This window comes from Schistocerca cancellata, chromosome 1 (assembly GCF_023864275.1).
Source record: "Schistocerca cancellata isolate TAMUIC-IGC-003103 chromosome 1, iqSchCanc2.1, whole genome shotgun sequence".
NCBI classification, from domain to species: Eukaryota; Metazoa; Arthropoda; class Insecta; order Orthoptera; family Acrididae; genus Schistocerca; species Schistocerca cancellata.
Genome location: NC_064626.1, coordinates 1,155,652,995 through 1,155,668,980, shown reverse-complemented (window position 1 = coordinate 1,155,668,980; position 15,986 = coordinate 1,155,652,995). Strand labels below are relative to the sequence as shown.

General features: G+C 43.3%; 1 protein-coding gene across 1 annotated transcript in view; it reads right to left on the bottom strand.

The window, feature by feature from the left end:
- LOC126136758 (delta and Notch-like epidermal growth factor-related receptor) overlaps positions 1 to 15,986 on the bottom strand; it is a gene marked incomplete at its 5' end in the record, with an annotated part of 583,816 nt that overhangs the window by 29,579 nt on the left and 538,251 nt on the right. The window contains 2 exons of the mRNA XM_049915208.1: positions 602 to 711; positions 11,880 to 12,043. Of these exons, the coding sequence (XP_049771165.1) occupies positions 602 to 711; positions 11,880 to 12,043 (274 nt within the window). The remainder of the gene's footprint in view (positions 1 to 601; positions 712 to 11,879; positions 12,044 to 15,986) is intronic.

Genomic DNA, 15,986 nt, shown 5'->3' with positions numbered 1-15,986 from the left:
ACACTGGATGAATCCATCCAAACAGCAGGGCTGCCGAAAGATGAGAGTGTGGTGTGGTGTGGTTTGTGGAAAGCTCATGTGATAGGACCTTTCTTCTTTGATAAATAAGTAGTGGGTGAGACTTATTTGAAGAAAGACAAATTGAAGCTTCAAATTGAGCGATTGCGTGAGAGATTTCCAGACTCGTTTCAGTAGGGTGGGGCCCTTCACTTTTTTTTCTGATGTCTACTGAAAGAGAATGTTTACTCGATGGATATTACAAATTTAAATCAACTGAACGAATGCATTATCAGAGTGGTAAAGCCGACGGCAATTCAGACCTATTCCATCACGTTCACCTTACTGTTGCAGAGTGCATCAAATTAGGCATTGAAAAGCACGGATATCATGTTTAAAATACTATTTATTAGCATCAAAGGTGTTTTATTATCATTTATTCGAATTCCCTCTGTACCCAGACTTTATGGACACCCTGGAGAGCTGCCTTCTCCACTTGACGTACCCACGCAGCACATAGCTCCTTGCTCCCACACTTCACCATCCAGCGTTCATTACACAGTGCAACCATAGCCGTACAGTACGTCAGAGCAAGCATACTGACCTGGGGGACTTTGGGTCGTCCAGCCTGGAGAGCTTGCAGGGCAGCAGTGGCGACGCGTTCAGGAAGCACCGCTTGTACGTCTCGTGCACTCGGCAGTGGCACGCCGCTACCTGCAATACGAAACACACCACCGCTGACACTCAGTGATGACGTCACAGTCAAGAGGCCGAGGCCCACGAGAAAGACAGGCCACGGCGCGTACGTCACGAAGGTAGTCGTGAACTCGCTCGCTCGCTCGCTCGCTCAACTCAGCAGACGAAATGCGTTTCTAAACCTGTTAACTCGCAGCTGGGCATGTAAGTACTAACTAGAACTGCATCTTCCACTGGAATTCGCTATTATGATGTCTTACTGATTAACAGTACTACAGCAAAATTTAATTTAAGATCAATACCAGATAAAAGTGGTATAACGGCTTTTTAATAGCATTTAGTTTCTTCTGCTTAACAGTACTCATTACATGCTGGATGTGGTGCCTTATGCAACTGATAATCATTTTAGCATGATTTTATTTTATCGTAAACCAGTACAGCCATAACAAATTATAAGCAGGCTCATGGAATTACCATCATTAAAGGACTAATAACAGTAAGATTCCATAATAGCGGATTCCAGTAGAAGATTCAGTTTCCGTTTGTATAGACACGCCTAATTACTAGTTAACAGGTGTAGAAACGTAGTTCGTCTGCAGATTTGAGCGAGCGAGCAAGCGCAGGACTACCCTCGTGACGTATGCGCCGTGGCCTGTCTTTCTCGTAGGCCTCGCAGGAGGCTCCGATGAGCAACTGCTGCGCTGTTCCCCCTGTCAGTACAGGCTTTCCCCGCATACACTTCTGATGAAACGCTCTCGGGAATGAAGCTGGGTGGTAGTGTTGAAATCAGACATGTAAGAGTAAAGACATAAACTGAAACCATACGTATTCGGTACCGTCCAGCTCCTTACCCTTTATAAAATAGGTGATGCAATATGCAACACAATACGTGATGCGACACAGAAGAAACCTGCATCAGGCTAGGGCGCAGGAACGTAGTTGAAGCAACTTACCTGCTTCACACTAGGAGGACACACCAATACAATTATTTGCTGTGTCACGCGGGGCAACAGAGTGCTGAGTTCTCCAAAAAGCTCTATCGCACAATACCCAGGGACAGAAGTTGCGAATCGTCTCATTTGCCTACAAAAATCGTTTTGTGTAGATGAAGTAAAGCTACATCCGCCTCTGTAATCAGATTCTCAGAAAAAATTGACTTTTTGCGTAAAAATTAAAAACCACTGTTTCGGGAATCGGGTGTGTTCTCTGTTATGGAGCCGTTCTCATTTGATTCTGAGGAAAGTATTCGATTAAAAATTATTATTTTGGCATCAGATATTGTGACACAACAACTTCATAATGTACTAGTTTTCTTTTCGTTAGTGCCCACCAATCACACCAGTGGCAAGTCGCAATCTGTACCTTCATAGCGCGATAACAACGGTGAAGTCACTGATGACAGTGCCACTAAAGCAGAGTTATTAATCACGGTTCACCAAACAAGATGAAGTAAATATAGCTGAATATCCAGTCAAGAACAAATTCCAAGTTGAGAAACACAGAAGTAGATATCCTCGGTGTAACAAAGCAGCTTAAATCACTTAATAAAAGCAATTGTATACCAATCAGATTGTATACCAATCACGTTCCTTCCAGAGTATGCTGATACAATAGCTCCATATTTAGCAATTATATACAACCGGACTGGAAAATTGCTCAAATCACACCAATACCCAGAAAGGGAAGTAGGAGCAATCGGCTGAAATATAGGCACGTATCACTAACGTCGATTTGCAGTAGAATTTTCGAACATGTTCTGTGTTCGAAAATTATTGACACATAGCGCGGATTCAGAAAATATCATTCTTGTGAAACTCAACTACCTCTCTATACTAATGAAGTAATAGTGCTACCAACAGGGGATGTCAAATTGATGCCACATTTTTAGATTTCCATAAGGCTTTCGGCAGCGTTCCTCACAAGCTTCTTCTCACTGGATTCGTAATTTCCTGTCAGAAAGGTCACAGTTCGTAGTAAGAGACGAAAAGTTATCGAGTAGAACGGAAGTAATATCCGGCGTTCCCCAAGGAAGTGTTCCTGATCTATAATAACGACATAGGAGACAATTAGATTTGCCCTCTTAGATGGTTTGCGGATGGTGCTGTCATTTACCGACTTTTAAAGTCATCAGATGACCAAAACGAATTGCAAAATGATTTAGATAAGATATCAGTGTGATTCGAAGAGTGGAATTGACCCTGAATAAAGAAAAGTGTGAAGTTATTCACATGAGTACCAAATGAAATTCGCAAAATTTCGATTACGCGATAAGTCACACAAATCTGAAGGCTGTAAATTCAACTAAATACTTAGGGATTACAATTACAAATAATCTAAATTGGAATGATCACATCGATAATGTTGTGAGTGAGCAAACGAAAGACTGCGACTCATTGGCAGAACACTCAGAAGGTGCAACAGGTCTATTGAAGACACTGCCTACAACGCGCTTGTTCGCCCTAATTTGGAGTATTGCTGTGCGGTGTGGGATCGGCAGCAGGTGGGACTGGAGGATGACATCGAAAAATTACACCTCGTTTTGTACTATCGCGATATAGGGGAGACAGAGCCACAGACATGATATGTCAATTGGTGTGGAAACCATTAAAACAGAGGCGTTTTTCGTTGCGACGGGATCTTCTCATAAGATTTCAGTCACCAGTTTTCTCCATCGCTTGCGAAAACATTCTGTTGGCACTCATCTACATAGGGAGAAATGATCACCACGATAAAATAAATCAGCGCTCGCACAGAAAAATGTAAGTGCTGGTTCTTCCCGCGCGAGACATTCGAGTGTGGAACGGTAGAGAGACAGATTGAAGGTGATTCTTTGAAACCTCTGCCTGGCATTTTATTGTGAATATCAGAGTAATCATGTAGATATAGATGTAGGTATTGTCACATTTCGAAGTTAAATAAAACACAATTAAGAGAAGTTTGCAGTAAAAAATGTAGTCAGTAGCCATTTTACGTTTGGTGCTTTTTAGGTCGTACACTAATGTTCAGAAAAAACAGAACACCTTGAACCACTAGAGATAGGCCGTACATATTCACAGGATATGTACGTTAGTATGTTCTGCAAAAATGCTAAGCATTTGTGACCTCCATTCAGTATGTGTCATGTTGCCTAGTAGGCACAGAGTCCGCCATGCGCCCATATAACTTGTTCCATGCGTGATGGTATCGATGCGTCCTTTGGTATAGCCACCCATGCGGCATTCACCTGGTTCCAAAGTTCAGCTGTGGTGGTTGGCATTGGATCAAAGTACAGCTGTCTTTTCACCATATCCCACACATTTTCGCCTGGCGACAAGTCTGGTGAACTGGAGAGCCAGGGCAAAACTCTGGCATCTTATGACACCAAGGGGACTCGTGTTTGTGCAGTAAAGTGTGATCGTGCATTGTCTTCCTGAAAAATGGCGTTTGGGGTGTGGTGGAGAAAGGGTATGGCTGCGGGTCACAGGATTTCGTTCACGTATGACACAGTGGTCACAGTGCCCTGGACACGTATCAACTGTAATTTGTAGTTGTACCCAATAGCACCCCACATAATAAAGCCTTGAATTGGTGTTGTATGTTTTGTGCGAATGCAGCCACTTTGGTGGCGGTCCCACTGCCTGCGGCGAAACAAGATATGGCAATAAATTTCAAACAAACACAACCTGGATTCGTCCTAAAATAGTATCTGATGCCATTCCTGTCCCTAGTGACATCGTTCCATGCACCATTTCTGCACATTCGTCAAAGATAGGCAGAGAAGTGGACGACGCGCGCGTAGCCCATTCCGTAATAAACGGAGACGGACCGTTACTCCTGACAGTGTACAATGTGTTTCTCTGCTCCACTGTTGCGCCAGAGCCGAGGAGGATGCAGATCTGTCCCCCAATGCCTTTCGTATGAGGTATCGACGTTTTTAAGGTGGTGGTCTGTGGTGCTACCTGAGTCATCAAGTAGTGTTCTACGGCCTTCAATTAACCATTCTGCGCACACACCCGTTGCACTATCCAAATACTTCGTCCCACATGAGCAGCAGTTTCCCGAATGGATGCTACACATGCCAATAACGCGCCATCTTTCAACTTACTGATTTGACGGTACGGTTCGCATATATACTTGCGAGGTATCTCGCTCGTCTGCTCAAGTCGCACTGATCCACTGCCTTTGGTTTATAGCGACGAGAGCTGCAGGCACACTTTACTGGTACGTGGTGTTGCTCCGCGATATCGATGTTGACCGTGAACTCGCTGCCCGATAAGGTTCAAATACTAATCATTTCTGAAGCATATTCTAATGTATATGTCTTGGGAATATGACCTTCCTGTCTTTGGTCGTCCAAGCTGTTCTGTTTTTCTCTGAAAATGAGTGTACAATACTGCATAAAAAACGCGCCTAACATGTCGAAATTGTATTTAACGCTGCAAACAGCCATATTTATTTCTAGTCTCAACTAGATACGTGACGTATTATTAAGTTTTCTGTAACACAGTGACCCACCCCATGAGATGCTGCTGCTGCCTGCTGTGTTTTGTTGCTTGTTTTTCTCACTACTTTGGAAATACGATTGTCACACAGGTACTGCAACGCCTAGTATCGCATATTGTATCACCTCAGTGAGAACAGTGCCTAATCGTTGCTTCATCGTCACTACTCAGGTCTGACCACAAACATTATATTACCAGTGGACTTCAATTGTTTCGTATATGATTTGTTAAAATAAAATAACTGTGTAAAGAACATTCCATTTTCGTGTCTTCCGGACTGCACCGTGACTGTATCTGAATTGAAGAATGTGACACGTGCACTGCTGTGTTACGTAGCGACACAGCAAAAAAAAAGAGGGTGAGGGGTGCAAATGCTAGACAACAAAACCAAAGGTTGCGGCTTTGTTCTCCACTCGCTTCTAAGATTTTGTTTCCTCTGACTCTTCACTTCTTTCACCTCTTCCAGCGTTTAGTGGACACCTTGCACTTTTTATTCACTATCCTTCATAACTTATCAATTAGTATTGATGAATGGCAGTAATATATGAACTTAGCTGACTTGGTTCCCACTACCTTGCTGTTCCTCATTTTTCATAGCGTTATTGGTTTTCACATTTTTTCTTAAGAAGATTCAACTGTAAATTGCTACTTTTCAGGTAATGCATCAATAACGACATCTCATTTAACATCTACACTCCTGGAAATGGAAAAAAGAACACATTGACACCGGTGTGTCAGACCCACCATACTTGCTCCGGACACTGCGAGAGGGCTGTACAAGCAATGATCACACGCACGCCACAGCGGACACACCAGGAACCGCGGTGTTGGCCGTCGAATGGCGCTAGCTGCGCAGCATTTGTGCACCGCCGCCGTCAGTGTCAGCCAGTTTGCCGTGGCATACGGAGCTCCATCGCAGTCTTTAACACTGGTAGCATGCCGCGACAGCGTGGACGTGAACCGTATGTGCAGTTGACGGACTTTGAGCGAGGGCGTATAGTGGGCATGCGGGATGCCGGGTGGACGTACCGCCGAATTGCTCAACACGTGGGGCGTGAGGTCTCCACAGTACATCGATGTTGTCGCCAGTGGTCGGCGGAAGGTGCACGTGCCCGTCGACCTGGGACCGGACCGCAGCGACGCACGGATGCACGCCAAGACCGTAGGATCCTACGCAGTGCCGTAGGGGACCGCACCGCCACTTCCCAGCAAATTAGGGACACTGTTGCTCCTGGGGTATCGGCTCACGCCCCAACATCGTGCAGCCCGCCTCCAGTGGTGTCGCGACAGGCGTGAATGGAGGGACGAATGGAGACGTGTCGTCTTCAGCGATGAGAGTCGCTTCTGCCTTGGTGCCAATGATGGTCGTATGCGTGTTTGGCGCTGTGCAGGTGAGCGCCACAATCAGGACTGCATACGACCGAGGCACACAGGGCCAACACCCGGCATCATGGTGTGGGGAGCGATCTCCTACACTGGCCGTACACCACTGGTGATCGTCGAGGGGACACTGAATAGTGCACGGTACATCCAAACCGTCATCGAACCTATCGTTCTACCATTCCTAGACCGGCAAGGGAACTTGCTGTTCCAACAGGACAATGCACGTCCGCATGTATCCCGTGCCACCCAACGTGCTCTAGAAGGTGTAAGGCAACTACCCTGGCCAGCAAGATTTCCGGATCTGTCCCCCATTGAGCATGTTTGGGACTGGATGAACCGTCGTCTCACGCGGTCTGCACGTCCAGCACGAACGCTGGTCCAACTGAGGCGCCAGGTGGAAATGGCATGGCAAGCCGTTCCACAGGACTACATCCAGCATCTCTACGATCGTCTCCATGGGAGAATAGCAGCCTGCATTGCTGCGAAAGGTGGATATACCCTGTACTAGTGCCGACATTGTGCATGCTCTGTTGCCTGTGTCTATGTGCCTGTGGTTCTGTCAGTGTGATCATGTGATGTATCTGACCCCAGGAATGTGTCAATAAAGTTTCCCTTCCTGGGACAATGAATTCACGGTGTTCTTATTTCAATTTCCAGGAGTGTATATTCGTTGCCAAATATCGATTACTTCCATACAAGGTGCCTGATTGTTTATGCATTATTTGTTTAAAGAAACAGATACTCAGTAAAGAATACGTACGATTTTCAGTAGTTAATATTATTTTAACTTTGTATTAAAATCTTCTAAAAAATTGTAGTGCCCGCTTGGAGCTGCTAATCCTCATTTATTGCAGACTCAAGGCACAACCGGATTCATGATAATGAATCGTATAGTCAGGTTAAAAATGTTGTTGGATTATATTAAGCCATTAAACCAGTACGATGTCTCAAAATTCTAAATGGCACGTATCCTTCCATCATTAAATGCAATTGATGTCGAAAGGTCCATCAATAATCTCAGATAATTACGAGTCAGTACTGACTGACATTCTAATTTAGACCAGTGTTGGAGTCTTCAATGTACATAGAAAACCACCTATCTCAGCTGCGATGAAGAAATGGTAGAATCGCGTGCAGATGCAGACGCTATTAAGTCATAGCGGACTCTATAACTTTTTGGATTTGATCACAAAATATTTTTAAAAAATAATTAATTATGCGTAGAGTGAGATGTAGTTGCCCACATAGGACTCTTATATGATTTACAGTGGCCTATGAAATACCGTAACACTACAATTCGTTTGGAAAACCGACAGTTTTTTATCAACTTTTGAAATACGTTGCTTCTTGAATCACTTCAGTATGAACTCATGCACTTGAACAACATTTTTAAACCGAATTTAGGCTTCATCCAGTATTTCTATCGGGATACGATCTCTATTCTTCCGAAGTTTAACAGTTTAGGACTCTCCTTACGTGCTCCCTTGCACGATCGCCTTAGGTTCTCTGGTGGCAACTAGAGAACATGGGTGGAAGTTAATTCACAAAATGTTTCTCACCATCCTTTTCTAATCTGTAATGCTGAAAACCATACAACGTGTTCTGGAGGAGTTGAAGAGAGGGCCTGAAACATTTAATTTCGCCAAAATACGGAACTAATCTTTATACATGTATGTAGTGGACTACACGTCCTCTGCCTAAATGCTGGTTAGCAATGTATAAGGACACAATTTGAGGCCGAAAAGCTCCTTCACAAGTAGCCCATGACAAATAGTTCATTAGTTGTACGAGTGTTCTCATTCCTTAGTGTTGAGGTAATGTTCGTTTCCAGCTTACCACCGAATGAAAAGACAAACAGAGAACAAAATGCTGTAATTATTTATCAGTTATGAATAGTGCAACTGGAGAAACATTTGAAAAAGCAGAAGCATATTTCGTTTGACAGAAAGGTTTTTTGTTTCCTTACGTTTGGTGTTCTTTTACCTGGACCCCAAAATCAGTAGAATGAAGCTTATTATAGTGAACTACTTGCATGATATATTTTGGTGGCTAAGTTGTACAGGCCGGCTCTTAATTACCTAAGAGCTGAAATACGCCTATAGATTTCATAAGCAAAACAAAAACAGAAGTGTTTTACGATAAATGAACGAGAATCCATGAGTATCGGGAAAGAGGAAATGAACTGAAGCCATCGTACAAATTAGAGTCGAAACCCTTGACCTTTTTATCTGCAAATATTTTAAGTCTTACTAGCGAGTATGCAGACAATTTTGCAAACAAACAAAGCAGGATAATATTCAGTGTTACTGGTCAACATCTCAGAGCTCCCAAACGAAAATACAGTTATGCACTGACCACCACGTTCGTACAGTTATAGCTGAAGCTTAGCACACATTTATAACACAAATAAATCACCAAACAAAGCACAGACACGTGACCCATCTTTTGGTTAGGTTGCAGAGCTTAAATTCCTCCGAGAAAGCTAGTTAAATTTGTGGAAACCAAGAGTATTAATTTGCTGCTTCGTTTTACAGCCCTTAGCGGCGTAAAGAGTGGTACGTCACGTAGATATAATTTTCACAGACAAGAACCAGAGTTATGTCAGTTCCAGCACTTGTAATTTTTATATGGTTTCAAATTTGATTTGAAGAAGTTGTTCTACACTGAGGAGCCAAAGAATCTGGTACACTTGCCTAATATCGTGGGCTCTCGCGAGCACGCAAGTGCCGCAACATGACGTGTCATGGACTCAGCTAATGTCTGAAGTAGTGCTGGAGGGAACTGGCACCATGAATCCACGCAGGGCTGTCCATAGATCTGTAAGAATACGAGGGTATGGAGATCTCTTCTGAACTGGACGTTGCAAGGCATCCGAGGTATGCTCAATAATGTCATGTCTGGAGAGTTTGATGGTAAGCGGGAGTGCTTCTGTAGCCACTCTGTAGCAATTCTGGACGCGTGGGGTGTCACATTGTCCTGCTGGAATTTCCCAAGTCCTTCGGAATGCACAATGGACATTAATGGATGCAGGTGATCAGACAGGATGCTAACGTACGTGTCACTTGTGAGAGTCGTATGTAGATGTATCAGGGGTCCCATATCACGCCAACTGCACACAACCCACGGCTTTACAGAGCCTCCAACAACTTGAACAGTCTCCTGCTTACATGCAGGGTTCTTGGATTCATGAGGTTGTCTCCATACCCGTACACGTCCACCGCTGTGTACAACTTGAAACGAGACTCGTCCGACCAGGCAACATGTTTCCAGTCATCAACATTCCAGTGTCGATGTTGGCGGGCCCAGGTGAGGCTTAAGGCTTTGTGTCGTGCAGTCATCAAGGGCACACGAGTAGGCCTTCGGCTCCGAAAGCCCATATCTATGATGATTCTATGAAAGTTTCGCATGCTGACACTCGTTGATGGCCGAGCGTTGAAATCTGCAGCAATCTGCGCAAGGGTTGCACATCTGTCACGGTGAACCATTGTCTTCAGTCGTCGTTGGTCTCGTTCTTACATAATCTTTTTCTGTTCACAGTGATGTGGGAAATTTGATATTTTACCGGATTTCTCAAATTAACGGTACACGCGTGAAATGGTCGTACGGGAAAATCCCCACTTCATCGCTACCTCGGAGATGCTGTGTCCCATCTCTGGTGCGCTGACTTTAACATCACGTTCAGACTCACCTAAATCTTAATAACCTGCCATTGTAGCAGCAGTAACCGAGCTAACAACTGCGGCAGACGCTAGTTGTATTATATAGGCGTTGCCGACCCAAGCGCTGTGTTCTGCCTGTTTACATACCTCTGTATTTGAATACGCATGCCAGTACCAGATTCTTTGGAGCTTTAGTGTATTTGACGAGAGAATTTTGCTCGTAAATGTGTCCATCTGTCTCTACGTGTAACTGTTTCAGATTTTCTAATGAAGACACCTATAGTCAGTGTCGAAACAAGGTGAAGTTAAATGTTGTTGCAACCGGTTGGTTGTTTTATAGAACTCATATTAACAACTTAATTTAACCTTTCTACTAGCTCCCAGCCTAGCCACAATCCCAGTCACATATCTTATGGTGAGATTAGTTGACGTAGTCATGAGCTCTGAGCTGTGACTGGCTGACAAAGACAAACTGAGCAGCCGTCTTTTAAGTCTCAGTGTTTGCGAACATGACATGCCGTAGGTTTCACGGTTCCAGTGATGCATTGCAACATAGGTCTATCAAAATAAGTCGTTTTAGTACAGTTTGAGGTGCTATGGTTTCAGAAAATTTTGTCCTATAAATCCTGTAGCTTTATTGTTATGTGTTCGCTGCAACCCTGCATCAGTAGAACGGCAACCTCGATGTTAGTACACAACGTTAAATGGTACAGTGTGGTTGGCAGGGAAACCTACAGTATGGGCAAACTACAGTTGGCCCGGAAAATTCTTCATGCACCTTAAGGGGGTTAGGACGTCAAACAGGCCGACTTGGAGCAGGAGAAGCACCACAAGACATTTTATTTTCTACTATCTATACTTTTACAAATAACTTCATAAAACTTTGTCAGCATTAGTAAGAAGGATTCAGGATTCACACTCATAGCAGTGGAAGTGTAAAAACAAAACAAAAAAATTTTTAAATGTGAAATGTCATCATTTTTTTCACTTTTGGCTGCATTTGTTGCTATAGGTATATTTCTCTTCACAAGTCAGAGAGATTCTTTGATGAATTTTGCACAGCATACAAACCATACCTACAGGTGTATGAAACTCTAGAATTTTCCAAATCTGTTGAAAACTGTGGAAAATTGACATAATTAACTACAAAATTTGATTTTTTTCTAAACATAAAGTTCAAAACGTAACAGCTCATTCATTTTTTCATAAATTAAATAGATTGTAGAGTTTCAGACACCTGTAAGTATGGTTTGTATGCTGTGCAAAATTCATCGAACAGTCTCTCTTACTTATGAAGGAAAGTGTACCTATAGCAACAAATGCAGCCAATAGTAAGTGAAAAAATTATGAAATTTCACATGTAAAAAAATTATTTTATTATGTTTTTGAACTTCCGCTGCTACGAGTGTGAATCCTGAATCCTTCCTGGTCATGCTGACAAAGTTTTATAAATTTACTTGTAAAAGTATAGACAGTGGAAATTAAAATGTCCTGTGGTGCCTCTCCTGCTCCAAGTCGGCCCGTTTGTCGTCCTACCTCCGTACCCTGCCACAAAGTTCACCATGGGCGCCGGTGATGTAAGAAGGGTTGCGTGCCTTAAGGTGGGCCAGTTTTATCTGGCCCACGCTTTGTATTGAGTGGTTCAGCAGCTGTGAGTAATTACCGTGAGCACGACGATGACGACGGCGCAGGCGAGCGTGCCCGCCGCGATGTAGACGTTGTGCAGGTGGTCCAGGTGGATGGAGATGGGCATCTGCAGGTCCAGCTGGCCGTCGCGGCCCGTCGCGCGCGGCATCGCGCTCGGCATCGCCTCCAGCACGAACTCCTCTGCGGGCACACCACACCAGGCGCTGGTCGCCGTCACTGGTACACTCGCGTTATTAAAAGTAAACACGAGAGTAAAAAGGTCAGTCTGTAATATAACTTACACGGCTGTGTCGAATGTTGGATATGTAACGTGACCAGATGACGTACCATTCCACACGTGCAGAGGTTGGGTCCATCTCTCAGTCGCACCTGCTCACCCCCCACCCCAACCAAGTGTTCACGTCGGCATCACTCCTGCCGGCCAGAGTGGCCGAGCGGTTAAAGGCGCTACAGTCTGGAACTGCACGACTGCTACGGTCGCAGGTTCGAATCCTGCCTCGGGCATGGATGTGTGTGATGTCCTTAGGTTAGTTAGGTTTAAGTTGTTCTAAGTTCTAGGGGACTTATGACCACAGCAGTTGAGTCCCATAGAGCTCAGAGCCATTTGAACCATTTGGTATCACTCCGTGCCTATGTGACTATCCCTATCGTGTGGGTCTCAGGGTCTCAGGGTTCGACTCTTGCGTCTGGCACGCAGTACTTTCTGCAATTCGTTACACAATTCTGTGTTAACACTGAGGTATGGTTTGCTACTTTATTTACCGGTTTCACGGTCTCCCGCGGTTTTGGTAAAGTGCGGCACAACAAAAACCTGCTGTTATCATTGCTTTTCCGTCTTTAGCTCAAAAAAGTGGTTCAAATGGCTCCAAGCACAATGGGACTTACCATCTGAGGTCATCAGTGCCCTAGATTTAGAACTACTTAAACCTAACTAACCTAAGGACACCACACACATCCATGCCCGAGGCAGGATTCGAACATGCGACCGTAGCGGCAGCGCGGTTCCGGACTGAAGTGCCTAGAACCGCTCGGCCACATCGGCCGGCTTGTCTTGAGCTTACTCCAGTTTAGTTAAGGATAATTACAACAGACGCGATTCCCTTTTATTTAAAAAGCTTCTTCCGTGGTTATTCTCCAAACTGGATACATACATTTGTAGTTTCTTCTTCGTTTTAGGTTAAAAACAGCGTTTTGTTTATAAAGTTGATGTGCAAGCTACTTACGGTGTTTCTTTATACATTCTCCAAATTGCTACTTCTTCCGTCCTCGTTGATAGCAGTGGTTGATGTCGAAAGACTTCGATTCACGTCTGTATTTGGCAGTTTTTGTCCTTCAGCAGTATTTCTTGCACTCCATTATTTACACTTGACTTTTATAAATTGAACTTAAGCTGTGTTTGATTCTCACTCTGCACAGTAACAGTGTTTGTGTGCGTTTGTTTTCGTTCAAATTGTGTTTGTTGTCAACCTGTGAAACTATTTCTTTTTTCTCTCATGGCTGTTTGTGTACGTGTGAGATAGTGTAAATTAATGACAAGGTCTTTTATGTTAAGTTGAGATATGAGACGAGATGGCAATGTTGATTGCAAGGCTTTTTCTGGGGAGGGATGGAGGGGGGGGGGAATCAGTGGGTCAGGAATTGGATGGATCGTTATTATAGGATAAAATCTGGGAGGCGATGGTAGTGGTACATGGAACCTGTGGTTACATGTGTGTTTTTAATGCTATATTAAGTTAGTCAATTAGTTTGAAGAATGTGTGGTTTACCAAGCTGGTATGATCATTTATGAGTTGTTTCTTTTCTCCTGTGGTTTTTTGAATGTGGTAGTTTCCTTGTGAGGTGAAGAGGTCTAATGATTTCCATGCCTGTCTCTCTTTATACTCCCTGACCTCTTAATATAACGTTAAATATACACATATTATCACAGAATCCATGTACCACTACCATCTCCTCCAAGATTCTGTCCTACAATCACAAATACTACAAAATGGCAAAAGCTGGCAAGTGCATACTTTCAACGTCAACCGTTGCCAGCAAGAAGGAGGGAAGAAACAGTGATTTGGAGAATGCATAAAGAAACGCCGAAAGTAACTTGCACACCAACTTCATGCAGAAAACGATGTTTTTAACCCAAAACAACCGAAAATTTACAAACGTATGTGTTCGGTTTTCAGAATATCCACTAAAGATGCTTTATGAATAAAAGCGAAATGCATCTGGTGTAATTTTCTTTAAACTGCAGAAAGCTCAGGACGGAAAACCTGTAATACTGATTTTAACAGCTGCTGCGGAAATGGCCATGCTGTAAACAAAAGGAAATTCAGATTGCTCCAAGCACTTAACATCTGCACACACATCCATGTCCGAGGCAGGATTCGAACCTGAGACCGTAGCAGCAGCGCGGTTCCGGACTGAAGCGCCTAGAACCGCTCGGCCACATCGGCCGACGACAAAACGAGGGAAACTCAAAACAATAACAGCTTTTGCTCGTTATAATAACACGATAATTTTGTGAATTCTGAGCTTACAACAAATAACATTTACAGCAGGTGTTCGAAAATTGCAACGTTTACTCGCATGTATGTAAGCGATTTATAGGACTGCCCCTACCGCTGTGGGTTCGATCGACAAACCCAACTGCTGCACATCCGGCGAGGTAAGTCACGGGGTCACATAACATGTTCAAAATTTGTCATTTACTATTGGGGTACTTTCCGACATTGCGGATACCTGTGCCTTTTATTAGATTACTCGTCTCAGCGTAATCTACGGCGACTTGGAGGTTTTTAAGCGTTAATGAGAATCGCTCTTGCTTACACACAACCATCCCCTATCAATGTCAGCATCTGATGTTATAAAACCCATGTGTAGAGACTTGCTTGCTGAATGCGTCCATGCAAGAACTCAAAACCCCAACTGTATGTGGGAAAACTTGCCTAAACAGTATTTGTAGGCCATAGAACTCTATAACCTGGTGTAATGGATTCGGTGTTGAGTTTCAGAGATTTGACAGACAGCAGGCTGAATGTTTCAGTTATATGGGCATAGAGCCTGGAGCGACAATGAAGACTGAGCTTTTGTTAACTGGCCAGCTGACGGTGTGGAATGCTGATAAAAGTACACCACAAAGGGTAAAAGAGGCCAGAGTTTAAAAGAGGACCTCCTACCGTAAGCTAGAGGATACAGGAATCCGGAACGATGACATTACAGACGTAGAGACTTTTAATTTGAATATATTCTGAAGAGATCGTATCAAAACTTTTGTATTTCCCAAAAATAAGAAATCTTAAGCCTTAGGCACAATTACCTCTGAAACTAAAACATGTATACGAATTTCACCCTTTGAAAGTAGCTATAAAAATTGCGTTAGTTTCATCAAAATGTATTAGAATTATGGCACTCGAATAGGAGATATAACAAGTATATCGGGGTTATTTCTTTTTAAGTTTGAATTTCTTAGGTTACATACCTTTCTTTGATTTCTTACTATGATGACAATGCTACGGTCACATAACTAATGAATTTTAAAGAGGATATGACAACTTATGCACGTTTTAACTTTGGTTTGACTTGAAGAAGCAGTTTTTGAGAAATGTGTGCTAAAGTAAGTATGGTCTATCTTAGGAAATATGCCCAAGACCGTTTCTCATTTGAATCAGATTCCTGTGTTAGAAGTAACGAACTAATAAAACATCATGACTGATGTTAAAGTACTGCTGCATGAACAGTGAAAATGCAGTAAGTGATAAACTTCTTCTTTTCATTATTTTGTGCGGTTATCAGCGAGAAAAGTTTTTAAATTATGTGTAACTGCTCGAGATTGTCAAATACTGTATGATATTGTACGAATATGTTTATATTAGATTGATGCATAAGTTCGTAGCGTTTTTGTTTTGCATGTTGGTATTCTGGTTGCTATGGGTCTATTTACCGATTGTCATTTTTATACATACTTAACCGTTTCTGTTTGAGTTTATACATCGTCATTTTTCGATACGGATAGAGTAAGTGGAGCTGTGGATGCTAGAAAATGGAGTACCAAGTAAAATAATCGGAAAATTACGACGTATTCTCCTGTTTGAGGTCCACAGAAGCTTTGTGCAGTGGAGGCGGCCGTAAACAT